Source organism: Tamandua tetradactyla, chromosome 26 (assembly GCF_023851605.1).
Source record: "Tamandua tetradactyla isolate mTamTet1 chromosome 26, mTamTet1.pri, whole genome shotgun sequence".
Classification (NCBI taxonomy): Eukaryota; Metazoa; Chordata; class Mammalia; order Pilosa; family Myrmecophagidae; genus Tamandua; species Tamandua tetradactyla.
In genome coordinates this window covers 26,837,499-26,862,728 of record NC_135352.1, presented here as the reverse complement: position 1 = coordinate 26,862,728, position 25,230 = coordinate 26,837,499, and the positions used below count along the sequence as shown (strand labels likewise).

General features: G+C 39.3%; 1 protein-coding gene across 9 annotated transcripts in view; it reads right to left on the bottom strand.

Moving 5' to 3' along the window:
* Positions 1-17,298: 17,298 nt before the first annotated feature.
* SORBS2 (sorbin and SH3 domain containing 2) overlaps positions 17,299-25,230 on the bottom strand; it is a 183,253-nt gene continuing 175,321 nt past the window's right edge. For all 9 annotated transcript variants that reach the window (XM_077144634.1, XM_077144627.1, XM_077144628.1 and 6 more), the window contains 3 exons: positions 25,181-25,230; positions 21,263-21,369; positions 17,299-19,452 (listed from right to left, as the gene is read on the bottom strand). In XM_077144634.1, coding sequence (XP_077000749.1) covers positions 19,391-19,452; positions 21,263-21,369; positions 25,181-25,230 — 219 coding nt within the window. In that variant the 3' untranslated portion in view covers positions 17,299-19,390. The remainder of the gene's footprint in view (positions 19,453-21,262; positions 21,370-25,180) is intronic.

The window sequence follows — 25,230 nt, the reverse complement described above, 5'->3', positions numbered from 1 at the left end:
TTTCCTTTGTTGTTTTGATTATTAGACCTTGAAACCCATAGATGGGCAGTACTTGAAGCAGAAAGAACCTGGCTCCCCAAAATTGAATTCTTTCCACTCAGTTACAAAAGCTTAGCATATTTTAGTCCTCCTCATTGCAGATTTCCTACTATCTAGTCTTGCAGGATTTTACCAAACTTGTCTTTCCCTCTTGAGGATTTGCCACAATTTTTCTCAAGCAAACAGTATAATGAGTTTCGTTACCAAGATGCCTGTTGTTTCCATGCCTACAAGTTCTGTTTTCCAAACTGGCTGTCTCAGGCTGGTAGGAGTGAACTGACTTGACTCCAGAAATATTTTAAACTTCCTGAAAGAGAGCCCACAGGGTTCTTTGTTAAGGTCAAAGCTCATGGTTTCTTGACAAATGGGATGATTTTCTGTAATTCTCGATCTAAATCGTAGCATTCAGTGGTGGCTGTTCTGCAGCTGTCAACAAAAAGCCCTGTCTTCCCAGGGTTCCTCCTTCCCTGGATCCTGCGTAAGCTTTGATCTTCAGCTATTTTTCTGATGATTTTGGTTTCTGGAACCTTTACCTGTTCTGATTGAACATGTAATTTTTAACTTGCCTCGGCAATAGCTGCCCGTGGCGTCTGTCACTGAAGACTAAAATTAGCAAGACCGAGCCCAGAGCCTTCTCCAAGGAAATAAAATCAAATAACGTAACTGGATTTTTCTTGGTTATCTTGCAGATATCCGTGGGACCAGACGTCTACAAATGGTGATGAGATCATTTCTAGTCGCCTCTTAATCTGTTGGCAGCTGGCTTCTGAGAATTCTCGAGAGTTTTTCCTTTTTTTCCACCAAGTCCAAGACAGCCTGCAGTTTTCAAACTTTACATATTGGATTGTCATCTTGACTTTCACAAGTAACTTTGTAAAGTTTATTTTCCTTATTTCAGGACTGTTTTTTTTTTTTAATTTTGATTTTGCTTTTTCACAGTGGTTGCTAAGAAAGAATCTTCTCTGTTTATAAGCCCCTAATAAATAGTGACAGCTGAAAGAAAAATCTGGTGTTGTGTTTGTAAGAGGAAGATGGAAGGAGGTCAGCAATTAGCAGCCTCCCAGCACAAACACTCACAATGAGGCCTTTGAGAGCCTTGGCTGGCATTACTCGTCTACAGATTTATTTAAATAATTAAAGAAGAGGTGCATGTCTCATGCCTTCAATGACAAATTTATTTCCAGAAATCAGCCAGGGTTGTATAACTTGAGAGGACTGTAAAGTGACATGGTCTTTTTTTGGATCTCAAAAAAAAAAAAGCTTTCGCTTAACAGGAGCCAAATTCTCCCCAGCGTTTGTATCCATTTTCAGAGCAGGATTCTTTGACTTGGGGATTAGAGGCTGGAGTGTCACAAACCAATAAAGGGAAGCCGGAGTGGGGGTGGGGTGGACAGTGGGAGTTAGGTTCATTCATATCCACCTTTCCTGCCCCCTTTGCTTAGCAACTATAACTACAACCCGACCTGGCATTCTTGCTCTGGGGCGAGATGGGGGGACTGGTCTGGAGGTTAGCAAAGCGTTATGCAAAGATTGGAGCTAACAAAGGTGTCTTTCTACCAGACACCCTAGAGAAGTGTGCATTTGGGCTTTTCATTTTATAATCACTGTGCAAAAGAAAAGGGTACCTTGACCAGATGGAAGTCCCCGAAATGTTGGAAAGGAGGCCGCATGGAGTTGGGATCTGGTCCTCAGTCAGAGGCAACAGCGTACAGCCAGAACAGCCATGAGCGATGTGACATCACCTACACAACCGAGTAGGCACTGGGCATCTTCCCAGCCCTCTTTACAGATATGTCCACTCATTTCATCTTCACCACACTCCAAGAAGGTGGGTACTGCTGTTAACCTAACTTACAAGGAAACAAGGGGGATCAATAACTTGTCCAAACTCTACCAGAAATGGTGGAGCTGGGTTTGATTCCAGGTGAATCTGGTTCAGGGCAGGTGCTCATAACCACTGCTGGACACTGCTTCTGTTTGGACCCAGTAAGCTCTTAAAGCCTGAACTTTTGTTCTCCATCTTTTAGTTTTTTTCAAAGGCATCTGTTGTTCAGGGAATACTTTGAAAAAAAAAAGTTGCCTTGCACTGACTTAGTAAAAGAGAATGCCTTGCCTGTCTGTCTTTTTGTCCCTGATGCTTTCCCTAAAGAGAACATTGGTTCTACGTGGGTAGAATCCTGAATTGTCTATGGAGGAAACATATAGATGTGAAAAGAATATTGAAAGATTTAATATTTTCAACCCAGCACACAGTACAGATTTTGAACTCCTTCATTAGAGTCCTGCTACTCCATGTATTTTTTTTTTTCTTTAAGCCTGAAGTGCCCAGGTTGGTTATTTCGTTTGGGGTCTAAGGTATGTCAGAAACCATCGTCATTCATCAGTGAAGAAATACGTGAGTTTCTATTGGACAGCTCTTAATAGAAAGCTGGCTATGCAGGGCTTGTCATTGCCACATGATGAAATTCAAACTCCTAATGTGCCAACGCCCCTACTTGTCTTCTCATCCTTCCAGCAAGTGATTCTGTAAATGCGGCTCTCCTTACCCTTCCCTCCTTACCTTCTCCTAGAAACCTCTGGGGTAATTCTTCTCTTTTGCTAATTCTGACCACGACACTTTAATACTTTACAAACTTGTTTAGAAACAAGCTTGGATAGCAAAACACTGGGAAAAACACGAATTGCCATAAGCAGGAGGCTGCTGAAAACTCTTCAGGGCTGAGTGGAGACTTACTTGTCATTTTACACCCACCTGTACCATCTGATTATTTTATAAAATATTAATATTATTATTTTCAAAGAGAAATCAAATCGATGAGAAATAACAAATCTTCAGTTAATTTTTATATGGATAGAACATCTCATTTAGGGTCAAGGACTTGAGGCCAAACTTGGGAAGCCCCTCAGCTGGGTAGGGGGAAAGAGGTGGGATTCGTAAGGTATGGAAGACGATACGCGTACAGGGGAGTGTAATACAAGGTGAGAAACGCTCCTTGAGGAGCAAGATTAACTTGCTATGGGAGCACAGAGGAAGCAGTGGGGGGGGGGGGGAGGTGGGGAGGGAAGGAGTGAGAGCACTGAAGAAGTACTTGGAGAGGAGATATTTTAGCTGAAATTTGAAGAGGTCGTTCACTCATTCCAAAAATATTGTTGAATGCTTACTATATGCTGAACACTAAAACAGGTGCAGGATACACAGAGGTGAAAAGAACAGGTCGAGGGCCACCCTCAGAGCAGACACAGAGGTCATGAGCTGGAGAGGCCTGGGGTTGGCAAGTGTATGCAGCGACCCCAATGGCTCAGGTGTCAGCAGTCACAGAAGCCATCATCCTCCAAGAGGCCAGCTGGGACCGGCTGTACCTGCGGGCACTGATCCAGAGAACAGAGTCTCGCCCTGCCGGGAAGGACAGCTCAGCCTCCCCCACTGCCAGGAGGGCTCGAGTGTTTGCCCTGAACCCAGATTGGCTTGTGTAGGGGGAAGTAAGGGGAGAATCAAATCTACTAAGGAGTATACTTTAAGTTTAACGAGTACTTACCAAAATTAGTCTTAAACTGGTGGACTCAGATACTATTGATTGGTAAGTTTGAGTAAAAGTAAGTTTTTACCACCACCCAGAATTACAGTTAAGTGCATAACATGTTATGTGATTCTGTTCGTATGAAATATCCAAAATAGGCAAATCCATAGAGGCAGAGTAGTGGTTGCCACGGGCTGGGGGGACGAGGGCATTGAAAACGACTGCTAATGGGTACAGGATTACTTTTTGTGGACAGATGAAAATATTCTGAAATTGGACAGTGGTGATAGTTGTACTACTTTGGAATACACTAAAATCTGCTGAATTGTATACTTAAAAAGATTGAATCTTACAATATATGGATTCTATCTCAATTTTAAAAAGACAATAGGATTAAATAGGTTAAAGGAAATAGGGAAGCTAAAATTTTCTTCTCCTATCTGAGTTCCGGTATGAATAAAGTCCACTCTATGTGGTAACTATTAATTACATTTTGTTAATTAAATCCAATTATCCTGATCTCGTACCATTTGGATAACTACGTCTACATAATAGTTTAGGTTATTTCGACTAAAATAATAAACTTTAGAAAGAGTTTAGTTGGTAATCAGAATTTAGCTCAACTACCACTTAGAAGCAAAAAACACTTAGATGTTTCCAAATTAAAAAAAAAGAGACAACATGCAATATATGATCCTAGATGGAACATAACCAGGGAGGAGAAAAGGCTCAAAGGGACATTACTGGGTCATTATTGGGACATATGAAAAAAGTTTATATCAATGCTAAATTTCTTGAACTTGATAACTGCATTGAAGGTGGTTACATAAGTGAATATCGTTATTCTTAGGAAATGTGCACTGCAGTATTAAGTATTCAAGGAGCAGGATGCATACAACCTACACTAAAGTGCTCAGAAAATGGATTGATGAATAGAAAGATAAAGAGATAGATAGACAGATGATGTTTTAGTTTGCTAAGGCTGTGGAATGCAATACACCGGAGATGGACCAACTTTTATGAAGGGAATTTATTTAGTTACATAGTTACATCTCCTTGGAGAAAAGGCAGCTGGCTTTCTCTTCACATGGGAAGGTATATGGATTCTAGGTTCAAATGGCCTTCTCTGGAAAAATTCCTTTCTGCTTCTCCAAACATCTAGGTCTGTGTTAGCTCTGAGCTCTAAGGTGAGTTGTGCTGGGCTGGGCTGTGCTGAGCTGCTGAGCTGTTCTGAGCTGTTCCTTTCTCTTCTGATTTCTCCTTTTAAGTCTCACTCATTGCCGAAGACACTCCCCTTAGTCAGTAATTGACCATAGATGAAATTCACATAATGATGATTTAAGTCCATAGCAACACAACAACTGAGCACCATCACCTGACCAAGTTGACACCTGAACCTAACAGATGGAAGGATAGGTAGGTAGATAGATAGACAGGTAGACAGATAGACAGACAGATACATAGATAGATGTATAGATAAAAATTTATGGCAAATTTGGCAAAATGTTAAAATTGTTGGATCTGGTTATCTGCTGGGAGAGTTCTGTGTATGGGGTTGATATTATTTTTATAACTTTCCTGTACATTTGAAAGTCTTTCAAAAAAAAAAAAAAAGACCAAGTATTTTGTAAAGTATTCAGAAAAGTATGCAAAAATAACTAAAGCAATCCACAAGGCATATACTCAATGTGAGAGGCAATCTTACCTTTCTCTCCAGACACAGGTAAATCCAAATACTTTCATAAGCCAGTGTTGTTTTAGCTCCTGATTTCTTCCATCCTTTGCAGATAAGCAATGGTAAAATTTGTTCACTACATGGAGTAGTTGTCAAAAACACATGCATCTAATGGCAAATTTTTGCTGTTAAATAAAGTTCAGAAAAAACTAGTGAATTAAAAAAAAATTCCTTCTTGACTTTTGGGTCCAATTATATTGTTACAACAGAAAACTTGTGGAAAGTTGCTGTTGTTCCATTTAAGAGTGAGAGAGAAAGTGGGTTATTTCTTGTACTCTTTTTATCATTTCTGCAATTATCCAGGCTTGAGGCCTCGCAGTCAACACTGATACCACCATTATCCAGTGGCCAAGTCTTGCTTGTTTTTATTTTATTTTATTTTATTTCTTTTTTCTTTTTTTCCTTTCTATTTTTTTTTGGCATGGGCAGGTACCGGGAACTGAACCCAAGTCTCCGGCATGGCAGACTAGAATTCTGCCACTGAGTTGTTTTTATTTTTATAATGCCTCTCACATATATTCCCAGTGCTGCTGCTTAATTCAGACTCGCATTTCCCCCTGGGGACCACGCTCATTGCTGGCTTCTCCACGGCCATCTCGTGCGATCATCCTAAAGTTCTGTGCTGCCCAGGGCACTCCCCACACACTCGCTCACCAAGTGTGACTCTGATGAAATAATTTTCTTCCTTGCCTCTGTTTATTTTCCTTACAAAGCTATATCACCTCCAATATTTCTTTCTTTTCCCAATTCAGTCATCTCAGCAGACGAGTGATTTTGCCACTTATAAATGCCTTTGTGGAAGAATTATTATTTTTTTTTTTGGTGCTCCTTGACCATTTGCCATTCATATTTTCTGTAGATGGACAGTCATCCCTGTTTAGCTGCTTGAAGACCTTTCTGGAATAAAGCGCCTCAGCAGTGAACCATGCTCACGTACTTTGGTGTCTGGATTGCCTTGGTCTTCCTCAACTTTTATGCCCTTGGACCATAATTGTCTCTCTCTGTCTCCGAGTCAACTTGAGTACTAGAGAATCATTACATATTATAAGTAAAAATACCCAAGACATTTTCATTCTTATTTCTCTAATATTCTCTATATTTTGGACTGATTTTTCTTAATTTCCTTCATTCAGCATCAGAATGCTCCAAGTCTCAGTTCAAAGCATTCAGGCCTGGTGCCGTCTTGTTCTCTACAGTTATATAACTTACTTGACTCTTAAAAAATACAACAATAATGGAGATGAAATCTTAAAATACTTTTTTTTTGCTTTTCTGAGTTAAAAACCTTTGCCTCATCTGCTCTCAACTTCCATTTGGATATTTTTTTTCTGGAGAAATGCTGGGAAAATAGGCAAGGCAATACAGTCTGTTCTGTCATTCAAAAATACAGTGATGCAAGCTATTGTCTTGTAGAAAGATTTCTGCTCCCCTTTATCCAATTAACAACTCATCAGAAAGAGCTCAGTTAAGAGAATTTTTCCATAATGTAGAGAAGCGACCCATGTATCCTTTACTGGAGGAGGGAGGAAAAAAGTTGGGATATAGAGGAAGTAAAAGAAACGTCTGGACATCTTTAGGTCTTAGGAGATGGTGGAAAGATGGAGAAGGAGAGAAAGAATGGAGAGACTAAAGCGTCTCTCAGTTTTCCGTTTGGAGGTGTGTACTAGAAGACGAGCGAGTTTCAAGAACAATCTGGACCTCGATTGGTCAAAGTACGCTGGACACAGTGGTGTGGTCAGGCAGAAAGGGGGTTTTTGGTATTGAGCATTTCCAGGCTGCCCTTGTATCCCATATGCTGGGGATGCAGAGTTGAAGGATGGAGGCTCTCCAGAGGTGCCCATGATGGTAAAGTGAACTCAGAGTATAGCTCGGTGCTCTGCCAGGCTAGGAGGCTGCAGGAAGGGCACGGGCTCATGTTCAGGAGACTGCAGGCTCGTGAGCTAAGGTGAGACCTAGAAGTGATAATCCCGACAAAACCAAGGGAGATGAGATTTCCAATTACACCATCCTCACTTTCAGTCTTGGGAAGCAGCTCCCCAGACAAGGGACACAGTCCTGGAGACCAGAGAAATAGAGGACATCGTGCTCAAGATCCCAGTTCTTTCCCTCCACCATGAGAACGTTAAACTCACCTTCCTCCCACTCACTCAGAACTATCTCAAGAAGGAAGCCTAGGAGGGAAGCCTATTCTGAAAGTCTGAGTGTTTTTATGTTGATGAGCGATCATTTGCCAATATGACAGCTTAAGGCTTTGGAGTGGATTGCATTTGAACAGGAATATAATATAATATAATATGATATGATATGATATGATATGATATGATATGATATGTAATATAACATGTAATATAATATAACATGTAATATAATATAATATAACATGTAATATAATATAACATGTAATATAATATAATAAAACATGTAATATAATATAATATAACATGTAATATATATATTATATATATGATTTTTTTATTAACTATAGGGTAAAGATTTGAAAGCCACAATAGTTAAGAAGTTTCATAATTTAGGATTATTTGCCTGTGTGTAAATTATGGATTTGATCTCACTAAACTTTTTCTTTATGTTGTAAAAAGTACACCTTAATTGTAAAAAGCTTGGAAAATAAAAATATCCATAAGCTATTAACGTAACGCTGTAATCAACATTTTCACAAATATTTTTCCAGTCTATGTATATGTATTTATATATAAATACAGTCTATATATAAAACATATATGTATTTATGTTTTAGGTTAAACCCCGTAAAATTACTTGACTTACAAAACTGTTAATTTCTTTTTTTTTCTAGATATACACATACACATGCAATATTGTCCTAGGTAAGTAAGTGCATGTATAAAACTATGTATTTTTTAAAAAATGGTATCTTATTGCTTTGTAACATTTTTTTTTCACTTAATAGATTGTGAATGTCTTTACTCATCATTAAACATTTTTCCAAAAGGCCATTTTCCATAGTTAAAACTGCACAATTTATTTAACCACTTCCCTACTTTTAGATTTTTCATATTTTGAATGTAATTATTTGATGTCAGAAATAATATGGCAATAACTAAACTTGTAGTTTTTTTGAATACCTCCTGAATTATTTCCTTAGAATAAGGATATAGAAATGACATTACTAGGTCACCAATATACTACATTTTAAAGTTCTGTAAGGAATTGCCAAATTGTCATGAAGTAATCTTATCAATTTTTGTTCCACTAACACTGTATGGAGACAAATTTTTTCATGGCCACTAGTTTGCTGGGTGAAAAATGGTAACATTTTATTTTTGCGGTATGGGTTGAGTAATATTCCTAAGCTTAGCAGTTCTTTGTTCCTTTTGTCTTTATCTTTTTGTGAACTGCCTCTTCATGCCCTCTGTGCGGTGCCATATCTTAGTTGAAACTGCCCATGCAGGACCCTGGGCTCACAGTCTGATGCATGTCACTGGTTCCCGTTCCCTTCCCCATGCAGAGTTTCTAGCTTCAGAACCAGTTTTTATGAATTGCTATCTCTTTGAGACCATAACCAGTTTGCCTCTCAGTCTGCTTGGCTGAGCATTTTTTTTCTGAAACATTTCCGCTAAAGCCTTCATGGGCAGTTTGGAAATGGAAAGATCTTAATAATTTATGTTTTTTTTTTCTTTGTTTCATCCATGCCAGTAACTTTCTCAAGGTTGTATTAGGGTAGGATGCAGGGCTCCATGATTCCAAGATGTAGATTCTCCTCTGATTGTACAAGCATCACATCTCAGTCCTACTAGGGTACCTGCTGCTTCCATCACAGACTAAGTCTGCAGTTGAAGCTCAAAATAACCCATGACTGGTCTCTCTGTATCCAATTCTTCAGCTCCATTCTCATTCTACTTCTAGCCTCCACCTCTGTGTGTGTGTCCCCTCCTTCTTAAGAACTAAATTGCTTTATGGTGAAAAATAATAATTATTCCTATTTGCTGTAAGGATTTGTCTATTTAAAATGTATTCTTAAATGCCATAGTCTGTTGGTTTTCTTTAAAAATCTAGACCATAAAACTTAGCGGTGTAGACAAGAGGACCGTCTAAGAATGCATTCAAATGTTTGGTGCTAATCAGAATCAACCAGGATGATAACTTCCAAAGGAAAAGAATGGCGAGGAACTAGCTTTCATTTAGTGCCAACCGTGTGTTAAACTCTGTCTGTATATTTTATCCTATTTACTCCTCAGATAAACATATGTGATAAATTTTTATTGTACTCGCTTTGTAAGCTGAGGTTATCACCACTTCAAAGTCACAAGCTCAGACACCTAATGAGTCTGAGTTTGAAAATATGCTGTTCTTATTGCTGCGTAGAAGCCGGGTTGGCAGGATGAGGATGAGAATAATTCATCCTCTTATGCTCTGAATCTCAGTACAATCTCCAAATTATATTTTCATATCAGCGCACCACACAGTCAAATACAAGGGGTAGACACTTCTGGATTTGAAGTTTACATGATGGTCTTCTTTATTGTTTTAAACCTTTTCTTGCAAGAAGGAATGGCCTCTGATATAGAAATATTGTTTATAATCTTATTTGGGAAATAGGTCACCGCATCTATGCATCATGAGTGTTGAGAAGGATGTTGGTTTCCAATACAGCTGTCTAGCCATTTATCTTTGATAGTGAAAGAAATATTATGGCTCCATTAATCCACGGGCAGATGTCTGCTAAGCTTTTTGTCATATCATCTGACAGCTGACCAAAGGCGTAAGTGTGTGTGTGTTGAGGGATGTTGGGTGGGATGGAAGGTCTAGACAGTACTGAGGTCAGAGATCATAAACATTTGAAATTTCTCCATTAGCAGAGAGAAGGAGAGAGAAAGTGAGGGGGCGGGGAGAGGGAGAGAGAAGAAGAGGTTTGGGAGGCTTCAATGTAATTCCTTTGAACAAATAATACCAGAGTGTTTCCTTTGGGACAGGGCAAAGAAAAACTGAGTTCTAACTCATTTCTGTTTGCAAGTAAGCAGCTTTCTTTGCTAAAGGGTTGGGGGGGAAATGCCTATAATCCTCAGGAGAATCCTAGGGAGAAGCCTATGGGCTCAGCAAATCTGGTAAGCCGTCTGACAGCTGGTCGCTTTGTACAGAAGCAGGCTTTGAGGGAGGACATTGTTCTTAAAATAGTAGCAAATCTCACGGCCTGCTTTGGTCTATGGTGACATATCGGGTTCTCAGTAGCTTAACGTGTATGTGTGTGTTCTTTTGTTTTGAATTAAACACACTCTTTCAATCTTGAGTCATGAAGATGAGCTCAGTGGAATTATCAAAAAAAGGGTCAGAACTTGCTGTTTCACCACCTCTGAGTCCTGTTCCAGGGACACTTAGTTGAGATGTTGGTGGCATTCAGTGAGGAATCGTCCAGCCAGGACGCCTTGAATGCCAAGCTCGAGTGGCATTTTGTTCTTCATATCCGATTCCTCATATCAAAGTTCATCTGCAGAAAAAAGCAGTGGCACTGGTTCAGTTGTGAGCTAGTGTCTTTGTAGCAATGACAGTAAAAAAAAAAAAAGAAACTACTGTTTGGCTTTGCTTTATGGACTAGTATAATCAATATTTCTGCCCATCTACTTTTGAGACCAAGTTTACTGCATACTATTAAAGAGTATTCAGTGAGTCATCAGAAAAGGTGTATTTGATTCCCTGTCATTTTTGTCCAAGGAGACTTTTTCGGGGTGAGTTTTATCTATACATTCTTGTTTAGTTTATACATCTTCATGGCCTCACCATACACTTGTGCCCTTAGTGAAAAACTTTGGCATTTCATGATTATCCAGTTAAAAACTTCCAGTATTATTAGCGTTCATTCTTCATCTTTTCCGATTTTAACACTTATCATAGAAATATTCGTGAGTCTACATTCAGTGGAAAACACAGTTGATCAAACATTTCAGAGCTCCCCTTGTGGAAGAGAAACTAGGAGACTGTTGACGACCAACTTTGAAGGCTTTTCTGAGTGTGTATTTGAGACTGCTTGCTTGAAGTAGATGATTAAGAACTTATGGTGAAACCAAGTAGATCAGATAGCCTGATCTTGTCGCATTAGGTGCCAATGAGGGCTCTCAAAAGAGCTCTGAGTGCCTGAGGCACCATCTGAGGAGCTCCAGGTATCCATTTCCTTTTTCTTTCTCACCTCTTCAGCTCATCCTTTCCAAGTTGTGCAACTGAGATTCCGAAATGTGCTGGACCTCCCACTGAAGCTGCAGCTATCAAGAAAGCAGCTTTTGCCAATGTTGGGGACTTGGAGTTCTAAAAGGTTGGCAAGAGAACAACTAAGAAATTCCAGGAGACTATGGAGACATAACAAGCTTTGAATAGCTTCTTGATAGATCTACGCAGAGAAACTCAGTTACCAAGATTCGTTCAGTGCATACGTGAAGGCAGGTGGTTCCTCCAATACCTAGCTTTGTAGTATTCAGCAAAATGTTGCTCATTTACCTAAGATTTCATAAAGTATTTCCTTACTGAACCTCCTAAACTCACTGGAGTAAAGCACAGCTCTGTAGAAGACAATGGAGAGAATTGATGTCAGAGACTGAGGTTCATTTCCCTGTGGTAGGATATCGCTGTCGGTTCAGATAGAGCCTCTGTTGCCAGGTGGATTGGGAGAATATCCTAGTTTACGGAGTTTTCACATAATTAACGAACAGTAAGAAGATCTTGTTAAATTTTTACCCCTGTGGGACCTAGGATTTCTTCTTTCGTTACTGAATAGATCATTGGTGGTTGTTGTTCTGTTGTGTGTGTCTGTAATAAAGAAGAGTGTCTTTTTCTCTCTGGAGGTATGGAACTGAACTATTTAACAGTTGTTCCCTCTTATATTTTGTTCTTATATACAAATCTCAAATTGAGGAAGGGATTGGGAGGAGGGGAGATTTTAGTTGCTGTCACCCTGGAACATGGATTACCACTCAGAGAGCTGGGGAGCAGAAAAGTGGGTGGAGAGAGGGCTGCACTGCTGGTTTTGTATTTAAATACACTCACCACTGCTACCGTAGGTGTTGACAAGAGCTGTGAGAATGCGCCCACTCTCTTAACTTACAGATGGTGTGAATGATCAAAAGGGCACAATCAGAGGCCCAAGTTAAGCCTGAGAAGGTGGCGTTTCCCAGTGTCCCACCCAGAACCCAGGCCAGTCTTTTCAAGAGCTCCCTGTGGCCTGCATGGGAGGGAAGTTGAGTTTACCTTCCCCATCCATGGTACCTGGAAATAGTTGAACTCATCATACCTTACGTACCCAGCTCTTGACACTCTACTCTGTCTCTGAGATCCCTTGTAAAGAGAACAGCTTCTCTGCCTTGGCCAGCCTTGACCATCAGATCTAGGTGCTTTCTAGGTGGCCATTTTGCCTGGGGAGATTTTCCAGAGAGTAATAGTTATCTGTAAACACTTTTTTTTTAGTGCACATCTCATCATGCTTCACCTATTATTTTACTCTTTCTTGGATGTATTCTATTCTCACTTCCAGAATTTAAGAGAAGGGCCTGCTTTCTGCCAAAGCATCTGGTCTACCAGTCATAGGGCAGAATATAGAGATCGTTTAGGGCTACAGTTTTCAGCAATTTGATTCTGGATTTAAAGAAAATTTCCTAAAATGGATACAGCATGATTTTCCTAAGCAGTATGAGCTCCCTGCTCAGGATATTTGACCTCAGCACTATAGACATTTTAAGCTGGATAATTCTTTGATGTGGGGCTGCTCTGTGTGTTGTAGCGTGTTACCAGCATCCCTAGCCTCTACCCACTAGATACCGGTGGCACCCCTTCATTTGAATTTGAATTTCATAAGTTGCCAAATGTCACATGGCAAGAGAGATAAACTACTCTGGTGAATTGTAAAAATATTTGTTTAGATTAAACTTTTCTAAAATAACTCTGTTTTCAAAATTATTATCTGCTCTGTCAGTTTTGTTTCAAAACTTATTCTCTTTGCTGACCTCCAGGATGGTTTGGATGTTTCATTGGCCTGCTCTGCAGTTCACTCGCCATTCTCACCTGACTATCTCTCTTCCTTCAGCCATCTCGTAGCTGTAAAACTGCCTAATGCATGTGAGGATTTATGGTGGGCAGATGCTAACTGTTCTCCTTCTTTCCTCCCTCCCTCCCTCCCTCCCTCCCTCCCTCCCTTCCTTCCTTCCTTCCTTCCTTCTCTCCTTCCCTCCTTCCCTCCCTCCCTCCTTCCTTCCTTCCGTTCCTCCTCCTCATCCTTCTTCTCTCTCTCTCTCTTTATTTCATCTATCTTTTCTTTCCTTCCTCTACCAATTCCTCAAATTGCAATGGATTTTCTATCCTCGTGACAGTTCTGTAATTCTTGCTTCACGGTTTTGAATTAATTGCATTTTCATGGATCCTGGGGATTGACTTTGACTTTTTCTCACCCTTTTTAAAGACCCTGGTTATGTCAGAATGACTTGAGAACATCCTTTATTCACTTTATTTCAGAGCTCACTCAATATTACATGCAAATTGTAAACAATATGTCCCGTGTGATCTAATTTTTGTCTGTGTACACACAAGACAATCCAATTTTTGTCCATACAACATGCACACGTGCAAATACTCTAGATGGATGTTCCCAAATGTAATCCTTATCATGAACGGGACACTTAGTGGTTGTTTGGTTCTTCTTTTTGTTCATCTACATTTTCCAAGTTTTCCTTCAATGAACATGTATCGCCTGTGTAGTAGAAAAAGAAGAAAAAAATATTGATAAACTCCCTCTCAAGCTCTGCAATATCGGTGCAAGATTTCACTGATATCCCTGGGTGGTGCTAATGGTAACGAGTTTTATTTGAAATGACACTTGTTTTTGGAAGACACTGGGACAACTGAGTCACTCATCGTATTTTAGGGAAAAGCATGAAACAAGAAACCCCGAAGCAACAGGTGAAGATTTGCTAGGCAGATTTCTGTCTTGTACTGAAAGTTTTTTTTTGGGTCGAGTTATATGTACATGTGTGAGCTCAGATGGAACTTTCCCGAGCTATGGAGCAACTGAATTTAGCAGTGATCTAAGGCTCTAGGGCACTGACCGAGTCATCCAACAGGGAATGGCTAGTGCTTCCTGGGGCTTTGTGCATTAAAAAAAAACATGCAGTAAGCACTCCTTCACTCTTCCAGCACACTGGCCTTGCCAATTTCCCAGCAGCTCAGCAAAACCAAGCACTTCCAAAAGGCATGACTGGCTGTCCCGCTTCACTCACCGGCCTTAATCAATGACAGTGCTTGTTTGGTTAAAACACGTCAATAATAGAAATTATATTCCTGCTAGTTACTGTGTGCTTTTAGAAACCAAAGCCAGCTTTCCTCAGAGAAATCCCCTGGGCTTGATGGAGCACATACCGCTTGTCATCCTGTGCACAGTAAAATACCGTCCTGAGCGGGTAGCTGTTCACGATGGCAGAGTTTATGAGGATGGTGGGAAAGGATGGAGATGGATGGAAGCAGCTGTTGAACTTGAGCACACTGCTTGCTCAGCAGTGTATTCTTTCCCTAGCTCGGGTCAGGTGGTTTAGAAGAAAGAGTATGGGCTCGGGAGATGGACACAGCAGATTCAAAATCTGATTTCCGCCACCTCTTATGTGTTACATGTTGTACAAGGTATTTAACCTCTCAGAGACTCAGCTTCCTCGACTGTAAAATAGGCCCAGCGCAGACTTCCCTCTTAAAGGTGCTGTGAGGATAAAAACGGAATGCATGTAAGGAGCAGTCTAGATTATAGCAGCCATCCTATATTCCTTTAGTTCCCAGGTTTGTTGCTGACAATAAAGACCAGGGGTTGGCAAACTTCTGCAAAAACGCAGATAGTAAACCTTTTAGGTTCTGTAGGCCAGGAGGCAAAAATGGAGGCAGTTATGCATGTACTTTACATAATAAAGAGAGAGCAAATTTCCATCACATTTTTACTGATGAAATTCAAAATAAAATAAAATAAAAAGAATGGAATACAGAGCTTTCTAGTATAGTTCTACAAATGAAAAGAAAGGATTTATTTTTCACTTAATTGGGATTCAAAGTTAGTGTTCCCTTTCATCAAATTGACTGTAAATGCTTATCTGTAGAAGCCATTCTTAGGTTGCAGGCCATATAAAAGCAGGTAGTAGGTTGAATTTGGTCCTCAGGACAAGGCTTGCTGATCCCATTATTATTATTTAATAAAAATGCCAATCTCTGCTTCTACTCTAACCCTACCCATTAATGATGAGTAAATCATTTGAAATCACAATTGATGCATAAATAACCATTAGAGGGCTGCACTCTGGAAAAGAGGATGAAATAGTTAAATCTTTGAATAAACAGGTTCTTGGAAGCTGATAGGGAGCTTAGTTTTATTTGACCCAATAATTCTTTAGAGAACATCTCCCTTTGTAGTTGAGGTCTGGACAACAGTAGAAAGAAATGATCAGACCATATAAATCGACTTCTTACAAAGAAAAATCAAGCATTGAATGGTCATAGAAATAAACAGTCACTCAAATAGGTTCCTTCCGCTTTCTATCAAGAATGAAATGGAAGTGCCTTGGTTAGTGAGGCTGTCGTTAAAAGAAGGACTAATATTTGGCAATAAGAGATCATAGAGTCTCTTCCGTTGCCCTTTCACTGACCTGCACGGCCAGCTAGTGCTCAGCTGGGGGAGTCTCTCAGCATGTAGAGTCAGTGCTTTAGGAGCCTTGCTGTGTTGGATTCACAATGACGGGGCCCTACTCTACCTACCAAGTAGGCTTTCAGTGGCATAAACGAGATAAATGAAGGATTTTTTTTTTAGAATTTTGGAATGATATGCATGCACTGACATAAAATCCAGTGAAAGAGGTTACTAGGCATTAAACAACTTCGAAACGGAAAATAATTCAATATTCTACCCGGAATCCTGGCATCAGCAAAGGGGAAGCCTAGTAGAAGGGACGAGCTATGGCTGTAGTTCTTCTGGAACCCGAGAGCAGCACATGGCAGCTGTGCCAGCAGCCTGAGCACACTGCAAACTGCAAACTGCAAAGCTGTTTGGGTTTCCTAGAGCTCAGAGCTTTTATGAAACTCTTACTGCACCGCAGTAGACTGAACAGAGACGCACAAATGATTAATCCTCAGGGAGGACAAGGAAATCCCATATGTGTTTAAAATCCAGAGTTATACTTTTAGAGGTCATTGATCATTTGGCAACACAGTTACTTGAAGAGGGCAACGGGAACGTCCCTAATTTAATCAGATTCAGACTTAACTAGGTTAAATTGTCCATAAATACACTGATGAACACAGAAACAAAGGAATATTATGGGGTATATTAATCACAGAAAGCTAAGGCATTTCAGTGGAAAGCTAACCTGTGGTGGAAATTATGAACTGGAATAGAGGGAATCAGTGTGGATATGAAGCTGAAGCAACGTGTGACGACATCTTTAATAATTGAGTTGCCAACAGAGGAAAGCACCTATTTCTGAATATGTGAGAGCTAGATATGGAACAGGGTTGAAGACACAGGGACAGAAAGGACTAAGCTATATGTGAAAGGATCCAGTTGGAAAGCTAGTAATTTACTGCTTGTGTGAGAGAATGTGATCGCCCAACTGCAGCACAGAATTTGAAATTCATTGAAAGCTTGTGGCTATACGCAGAGGCTGTCCTGCCAGTGATGATAAAGCCTTTTAGGGAAGGATTTTAAAATTTAAGAGTTGGATTTGGAAAGTGCTAGTAACTTCTTGTAATTAACTTCTCCTTGGGAAAAAAAATAGCTGTTTTTAAGGCAGAAATATTTTAAAATGTCTTATTTCCGCTAAAGAGCAACTGTTAGTCAAGAGTATTTACCAAATGAGCTTTGGTGAGGGATTGAAAAGTATTTCTCTTCTGAGATGATGCAGATAAATCTTTTGTCCATTCAAGTGTCAAGAGAACACAGAACAACTACATTTTCTCTTATATTGTCCAACAAATTGGGGTAAAATACACAATTCATTTAAGGATCAATGTCAAAAAGAAAAACTGAAGTGTATTTCCAAGCAGAATTTATTAGATGTCTATTCAGGAAAAACACAATGACCTTTGCTTATAAGATTTCAAAGTCAATGAACTGAAAGCCAGGTATGAATATTTTCTCTTTTAAAATCAGATACAGAGCATAGAAACAGTAATTTTTCTTAAATATGACAGGCAACATATTGAAGTCTTTTCCCATAAATGGCATCAAAGATACTTTTTCATTTATCAGCAAAGCTGCATGCAGTTGACCTAATTTCAAACCCAAAGCCTTTAAAATACAAAGCTGGTCATGAACTTGACAGTAATCAAGGCAGACTACTCAAAGTTGTTTCTTTACTTTCTTCTAATGCAATTCCCCTGTAATCAATGTCTATATACATTTCAGTTTGGCCACTAAGACCTTTTAAATTCATAAATTTTTGCATAAATGCTATCTTACAGAATTGCACTATCAAGGCGTGCTTCTGATCTGTAGGATATGAAAAGGAAAATCTGCCAAAGGTGTTTTAGCATAGTGTAAATGCAAGATAAAGACCAAATTAGGAAATCCCCGCTTTCTCAACAACTAAATAGTCTGTACAAAAAGAGAGCAAACATATATATACAAAATTCTAGAATCTACGTACATTGTGAAAAGATCAACCACTGTCCACGGAAGAAATGCCATAAAAAGTTTTATCTATAAGGTGCTCAAAATCCAAATATGAATAGTTCTTATGCAAAGTCATAAGATATACAAAGCTAGTTCTCAGGGTGTGTGTAACTTAGGCACTGTTAATCATATTAAATCTTTCAGGTCCCAACCTCATTTTGTAAATTTCTGCTCTAGGGTGTAAAATATAACCTGAATGATTTAACATCACCTCTAAATAGTGCCCAATTTATTCCTAGGAACGATTTTACACACATCAAGAAAATCAGGCTCAACATATTCCTGTCCTTAAATGTAGCCAGGATTCTGAGTTCCATAGAAGAAAAATAATTATCATAGTAAAAATAATTGTATGGACCATAATCCTTGCTAAAACCAGCTTTGATACTTGTGATGTTTCCAAACTAAACTATTACTATAAAATAATGTGTGGGATTCTTTTACATTTCCGTAAAATGTACAACATATCATATGGATTGTACGTTCTCAATCTCAAATGTATGTGTGTACACACAGTGTAATCTAACCTATGAATATTGCTTACAGATACTTTCAAGTGTCTATGTTAGAATAATTCTTTGCACTTCTTACTAACACTGCTTTTATGTAAATTTTATCAGATAAATAAAACACTAAGAGCTCATTGTTCATGATGCTGATTATTACATTTTAATATAAAATAGCAATGCAACTTTACAACACAGTAGTTTTTGTTTTTGTTTTTTTGTAGTCTAACTAAACCTCTTATATTCCCATGATCATTACCAAAGGCTCTTATTCACTTATTGTTTGCACTTCTAAAAAGTACAAAGAAATTGCAGGAAAAGACTCTTATGTGAAAACTCACATTCGATCCACAAAAATCACACTCATCCGAATTAGGGATCCTACTCTTGCTTCAGATTGTATCATCAATGTGCATATTACAACACAGAAGTGCAGGCAAACGATAACTGAAGTACAGTTGTCAGATTGTGTAAACCAGGACACTAGGCAAACTCGTGAAAGAAAAATATACTGCCAAGCTAAGAACGGGGAAACGCAAACCACAGCATTTAGTAATAAACCATCATCTGGTTGTCTGAAGGGAGAACATCTTCCAGAATATTTTCTAAGAGTACCAGAAGAGCTACCTTGAGACACTATTTTTTTTTTTGCCTCAAATAATTTACCCTTTTCAAGTATAATGAATTCTGATCTCATATATCAACTTTTAAAAGTTTAGAGCAGAAAGAGAGATACATCCTTTCACGTGGAAACAGTTCTGCCACGTCTCCCAAGGCTTCGCGTGGCAGGTCCTCTGCTGATGGTTTGGCGGCGGGTGAGATGGTGGTGGGGGGTGATTTCTACTGGAAACCGTAAGGCATGACAACGGAAGGCCTGCTGGATGTTTCAGGCAAGTTTATGCAGATGCTTGCCAAAATGCAGCAGAGATAAGGAGGACGCGATTCACAGCCTCCTTACATAGTTTCCGGGAAAAGTACCAAAGAATTTGGTTCTTCTTGAGGTTCCTGAAAAGAGAAGCCATCAGTCAGAGGTGGCAACAACCAGGAATATCATCAGTTCATACGGTGGACCTGACAGTTCTCCACTGACAAGGCTTCACTAAGAGAGCAAGCTCCACAGGAACAGGGAAAGAAGAAAGAAAACTCAAGATGACAGGAAGACAAGATAAGCAGGTTTATCTGTCTCTTAGGCTTAAATGCTATGTGAACCAACCCATCAGGCTGAAGAAAGCTCAGCCTCTCAATCTAAGGGGAAAGGCTGAGCAGATGGGCGGGAGAACTCACTCACCAACGCTGCTAAACCAGAACGAGGAATGGAAGAAGAAAAGTTCTTGGGAAGTCACATGTCTTATTTTCTAAATAAGGGGCAAGGCTGGCAGCAGGAGAGGGTGGACTGGAAAAGCCCAAGAGCAAGGCTTGCTTCAGGGAGCAGGAAGCCTTCTTTGCCTCTTCAGCATGGGTGTAACACCAGGCAGTACCTGGTACACACTCACTATCGAACCATTGTCATCGCCTCTAGAAGATCATGCTGAAGGCGATAGCATTCATTTAACAACAACACTGCCGTGGACCTTAACAAAATATGGAAATTGTGAGCAAGTTACGCAGCCATGCAAAAAAAGAGAAACCACCATTTGTGGGTGAGCTGTTCCATCACTGGGCATGCTCTCTAACATGGTTAGTTAAAGCAAGTGCAAACATTGGTCATTATGATGATTGCCTTTTACTGCAAATGCCAGACTCCCTTTGATTGTGTTCGTAACACTTGGTGCACAAAATTCTTCTTTAGGATTTTCAGCTCAAATAGAGCAAACAGGATCTCTAAACTTTTGTTTCTTATTTACATTCTGAAACTTGTTCTGGTTTGATTAAGGTGTTTTCTCCTGTGGATGTAGGCCAACTAATTCTTCTTCTAAGTGCGAATTAATATAAATAAAATAGTAGACTTGTGCCTACAAGCATGGCCTTAGCTTGATTATTCTGCCACTGATTGTCCCTGCTGAACTTCTCCCCATAAAAAGCTCCCATTCCCTTGTCTCCTGCCTTTATTTTTCTTTCATCCCTTTTCTCTGTGTCCCTGTGTATGGCACTTTGGCCTACAAATATTCTCACAGAATTAAATTTAATTAAAATAGCTATCTAATTAATAAAAATTAAATTAATTAAATTAAAAGAAAGTCTTCATTTAAGGTGGTAACAATGAGATTGTCTTTTAATATGGTAAGAATGGGACTTCTTTGCCACTTCTATCACAAATTGAGGCTAAGGCAAATCACTTTAACATCAGATGCAGAATGGGTGAGCTGCTCAATTAATCTCCTTCCCTTTCAAATGAGGTCCTCATCGCAGGCAACTGAACCTTCCACCTTCCACTGAACACAGCCTTACTCTTTTTCTTTTTTTTTTTTTTTGACATGGGCAGGCACCGGGAATCGAACCTGAATCCTCTGGCATGGCAGTCGAGCATTCTTGCCTGCTGAGCCACCGTGCCCCGCCCCTTACTCTTTTTCATCTGGGGAACATTTTTATTGTTGTCCTAAGTCTTTCCTGGTTGGTGCTATGTAAAGAAATTTTCCTCCTTTAATTGAATTGGAAATAAAACTAGAGGAATTATTGCATGTAGCTGGAGTGGCGAATACTAAAGTATATTAAAAAATGCGATTGCCTTGGAATTCAAAAGTACATATGGGTGTATGAAGGATCAAAGGTAGTGTAAATTCAAAGAAAGCTTGACTGTCATGTCCAACCATGCAAGCGAGCAAACACAAGCAAATTATAAAATAGCCAAGGTGTCTGAGAAGAGAGAAGCACGTACCCACAAACCATCCATCGTCACACTTTTCCATCACATCAATGACATCATTCTCTCTGAGCTCCAGCTCATCTTCGTTCCTAGGAGTATAGTTATACAGAGCCTGAAATCTTAAACAGGACAAACGGGTGTGTTTTAAAAAAAAAACTTTACACCTTTACTAAACTACAGAAGACACTGTAATATTCATTTTTCCATTCACACTTTTATTTTTATTTCACACACTAAATTAGGTTGTGTAAATCTTTGGTAGGGAGGTAAAGCGAGTAGAAATATTTCTACTTTCACGGGAATTAGGCTACTCTAATAACATTTCAAAACTCACAGCGAGGAAAATTCATGGAATTTTATAACACCCATGAATTGGATTGCAACATTTTAACATTTATAAGTTAAACCCATATTTCAAATGTCCAGTATATAGTGTCTAGCATTCAGACATTAAATAACGGTACAGAACGTAAAAGAAATGATATTCTTCATTATTCAGCTATATACAAATAAGAAAGAATTACAGTTTTAGCTAGCAACAATCAGAAGTAAACAATTGAGGCCTGCAAATTGAATTTTCAAATGATTCTAAATTGAGATGTACAAAATATCTGAGACAAGTCTTCTAAATCACTATACGGGAAGTTATTTTTTTTAACCAAGAGGATTTCCTTAAAGCAGTTTAGTTTCATAGTTTGCATTAGTGTTTATTGAAGGTTTAGAGTTTGAAAATATGATGCAAATCGCCAATGAAGTCAAGTGTATCTATTCTATGCTCAGTTATCATTAAGTACATTCCAAACAGATTATGGACAGATTCCTTTTAAAAATGGGTCGTGGAGAAATTGTAGTTGATTTTAAAACTCTTCCTTGAAATTATTTTTACAAAGAAAAATTACTGACAGAATGCAGCCATTTTCCTTTCCTTGCCTGAATTACTTGAAAGTATGTATTATGATGACATCAATTAGTAATGAATACAGACACTGAATTTGGGGTAATAAAATAGATTGCATTTTAATGAATATTAACGTGGACTGGTATTGTGGAAAATGAAGACACAAATTTAGCAGTTGAGAAGGTCAAGAAACATCTGATACACAATTAACATGAAAACTTCATCGTAATATTACTATTACCAATATTGCAAAGGAGATTCACTTCAATAAAAAATCAGTGATCAGTGAATTAATTTCTACTGCTTTTCATAAGAATTCTATAATTCTGCTAATGTAAGAAAATAAGAACCATGTTCCAGGACACTTTGGATTTTCTGAAGCCAGCTTTAGAAAACTGAGACTTATTTCTAATCACTTTATTCAGTGAGCAAGGCATATTTTGGTAGAGCAAAAACTCTTCTCTGACTGAACTCAACACATTGAGGGGTCTGGATAAAGTTGGCTTTCGGTGGGGGCTGGGAAACAGCTGGCAAGGGGGGGGGTGCTCCCTGCTCTCTCCTAGGAAACATTATCTCCCCTGGCCTGGAACCAACACCTGAAATTCTAACATGAGAGACTTCTTCCTCTGCTAATACTCTGTCCCCCTTTTAAGCTGTTTTACTCTTTTGAGAATGGGTTTCTGAGGTCTTTTGTGAAGAGAGGACTACCATTGTGGGAAGGGGAGAGAAAGGAGGCAAGCATCCTGGAGGCGTGGTAAAAAAGACGGAGAAGTGTTCAATCTGGACATTGCCTAATTTAGACACTTGCAAAGGACCAGCTGTGGTGGAAGCAGTCAAATTATTTTGTGGTTTGCATTAAACGTGATTTTGAGGCTGCTCAGGCAGGCAGATGAGATCTTTTGCATATCCATGTGGAAAGTTGATTGAAAGTACTTAAAAGAAAGGGAAAGTATTGCATCATTATGCCCCTTTGCCCAATTTCAGTCTTGAAGGAGATAATCATTATGGGGCTGCTAATTTGATGGAAATTCATTGCATCTCGTCTATCGGGAGACACTGGTTAACTGACTGAAGTTCTCAGCTTCAACCTTCACTCCTTACAGATGGTCCCAAGGCCACAGACCCCAGCTGCTTGGAGAATCTCAAGGTCCCAAAGGCTAAAAGAACAAAATTGGCACAGACTCCTACTTCATTTGGGGATGAGGAAAGCCAGCATGCTTGTCAAAATTTACTTACCATTCTGGTTCAATTAGAGCCCCCTTCCCTTCCTCAAAAATCGAGTTTTTTTTGAAACATAAATAAACCTTTTGGAAACCTGCCCACCTCTGCTGGCTTTCAAAATCAGTGTTGCACGATAAAGAATGCAGCTGAATTACAAACAAAAATGCCGTTTGGAAAGATGTGTCGGTGAGATGAAGGATGGTGGATGAGATTAGGATGCTTTGAAAAGAAATTTGTCTTTTAAGTATGAAATACTGGCGCAAACTTGAAGCTCTCTCTCTTTAATGTAAAACTCTTCTTCCTGCTTTTCATGATATCCCTGAGTTGGAGAGACATGATAACTTTATACTCCTAATATACACTCAAAATCTATTTTTTAAATGAAGGACATTAAGGGACACTCCTTAATCCTGTTAACCGAGGTGGTGGCGATTAAGTACAAATTTAATAAAGGGTGTTTTATCATGTCCAGGGCAGAACTTTGAAAATATGCCTTCTCCTGCCTGTGGGTATTGTGGTTTCATAAACACCCAAATGACCACTGTCTTTGCAAATATTATCTGCATATTGCAATGAAACAGTGTAAACTTTTAATTCATAAACTCCTTAAAACCCACTTAATATAAAATGTTGGAATGCAATAAACCTAAATAACACTAGCATCTATTTTTTTCGTGCTATAACTCTGTCATTCTTTGTGAGCATAGGAAAACAAAAAACTTTAGCATGATTAGTCGTTTTTAAATGTTTTCCAATTAAGTGAAGTTTTAACTCATTCTTATTTTCACTGAAATTTTTTCCGTGATGCAGACTTTCCCTTAGCAGTAAAACCTTCTGGATGTACTTTGTGGAGAGCAAGTCTCGGTCGGGTAAGAGATGGTTTCTGGAGAGGATTCTCTTTGATTAAGTGTAAGGACTTAGGAGAGGTGAGGAGGGAATGGATGGTGACAAAGACACCAGCCTGAGGACCCGGCCCGCACACAAGGAGGAACATTTTGTCTGCTTGCCCTGCCCTGGAAAGGGGAGAGCTTGGGCTGGCAGAGTGGAGGCTGGCACGTGCTCAGATAGGTTTAGTTCCGAAAAGGCTCCTTGGCAGGGGTCTAGCTCCTGACTCACAAAACAGACCTTGGGCTGTAAAAAAGGCTATAACCCATAAGCATCTCATGTGAGCAAAAACGGAGTAGAACAAGATACATTTAAAAAAAAAAAAAGGGAGAGAGAATCGTAAAGATGTACATGACACTGTCAGGTTGATTTGGAGAGGGAATTTGAAAGTTTGGAGAGGCATGTTCCTGGCACTATGGAAGTAAATATTTAACTGAACGACATGGAGTATTTTAATGCTGACATTTTCAGAGGAGCCTTCTAAGTATGAACTTGGGAATTATGTTACCAACATTATCACTTTAAGTCTACTTTTTCACTCTCTGCATCGCTAAATATATGTGTAAAACAATGTTAGAAGATTTTCTGTATGTCTTTAAAGTGGTTGTGACAGAGTCTCCATTGCTGGCAGAACAGAGGGGCGGGCAGATTTAGAAATTCTAGGAAGTCATCCCAGCATTGGCGGTTTTCCTAGTGCTTTCTCTATAAAATCAGGGGTTTCTTTCAAAAGCTAGTTTCTGCTCTCCATCAGGAAAGATGGAAATGACTGCGATTTCTTTTCACTTAAGAGGTCTCATGTCACTTATGTGATCCCTTTCCCTTGAAGAATCTGATTCCTCAAGTACCGGGCTCTGATGTGGCCCATCAGTTGTCCATTTTGCGGGTCAAGGTTAGTCGTGAATTGAGAAGATAAGAAGTATACTTACGGTTCCCCCCCACTTTGAATGTTTTCATGAGTAAACACAGGACGCTGTGG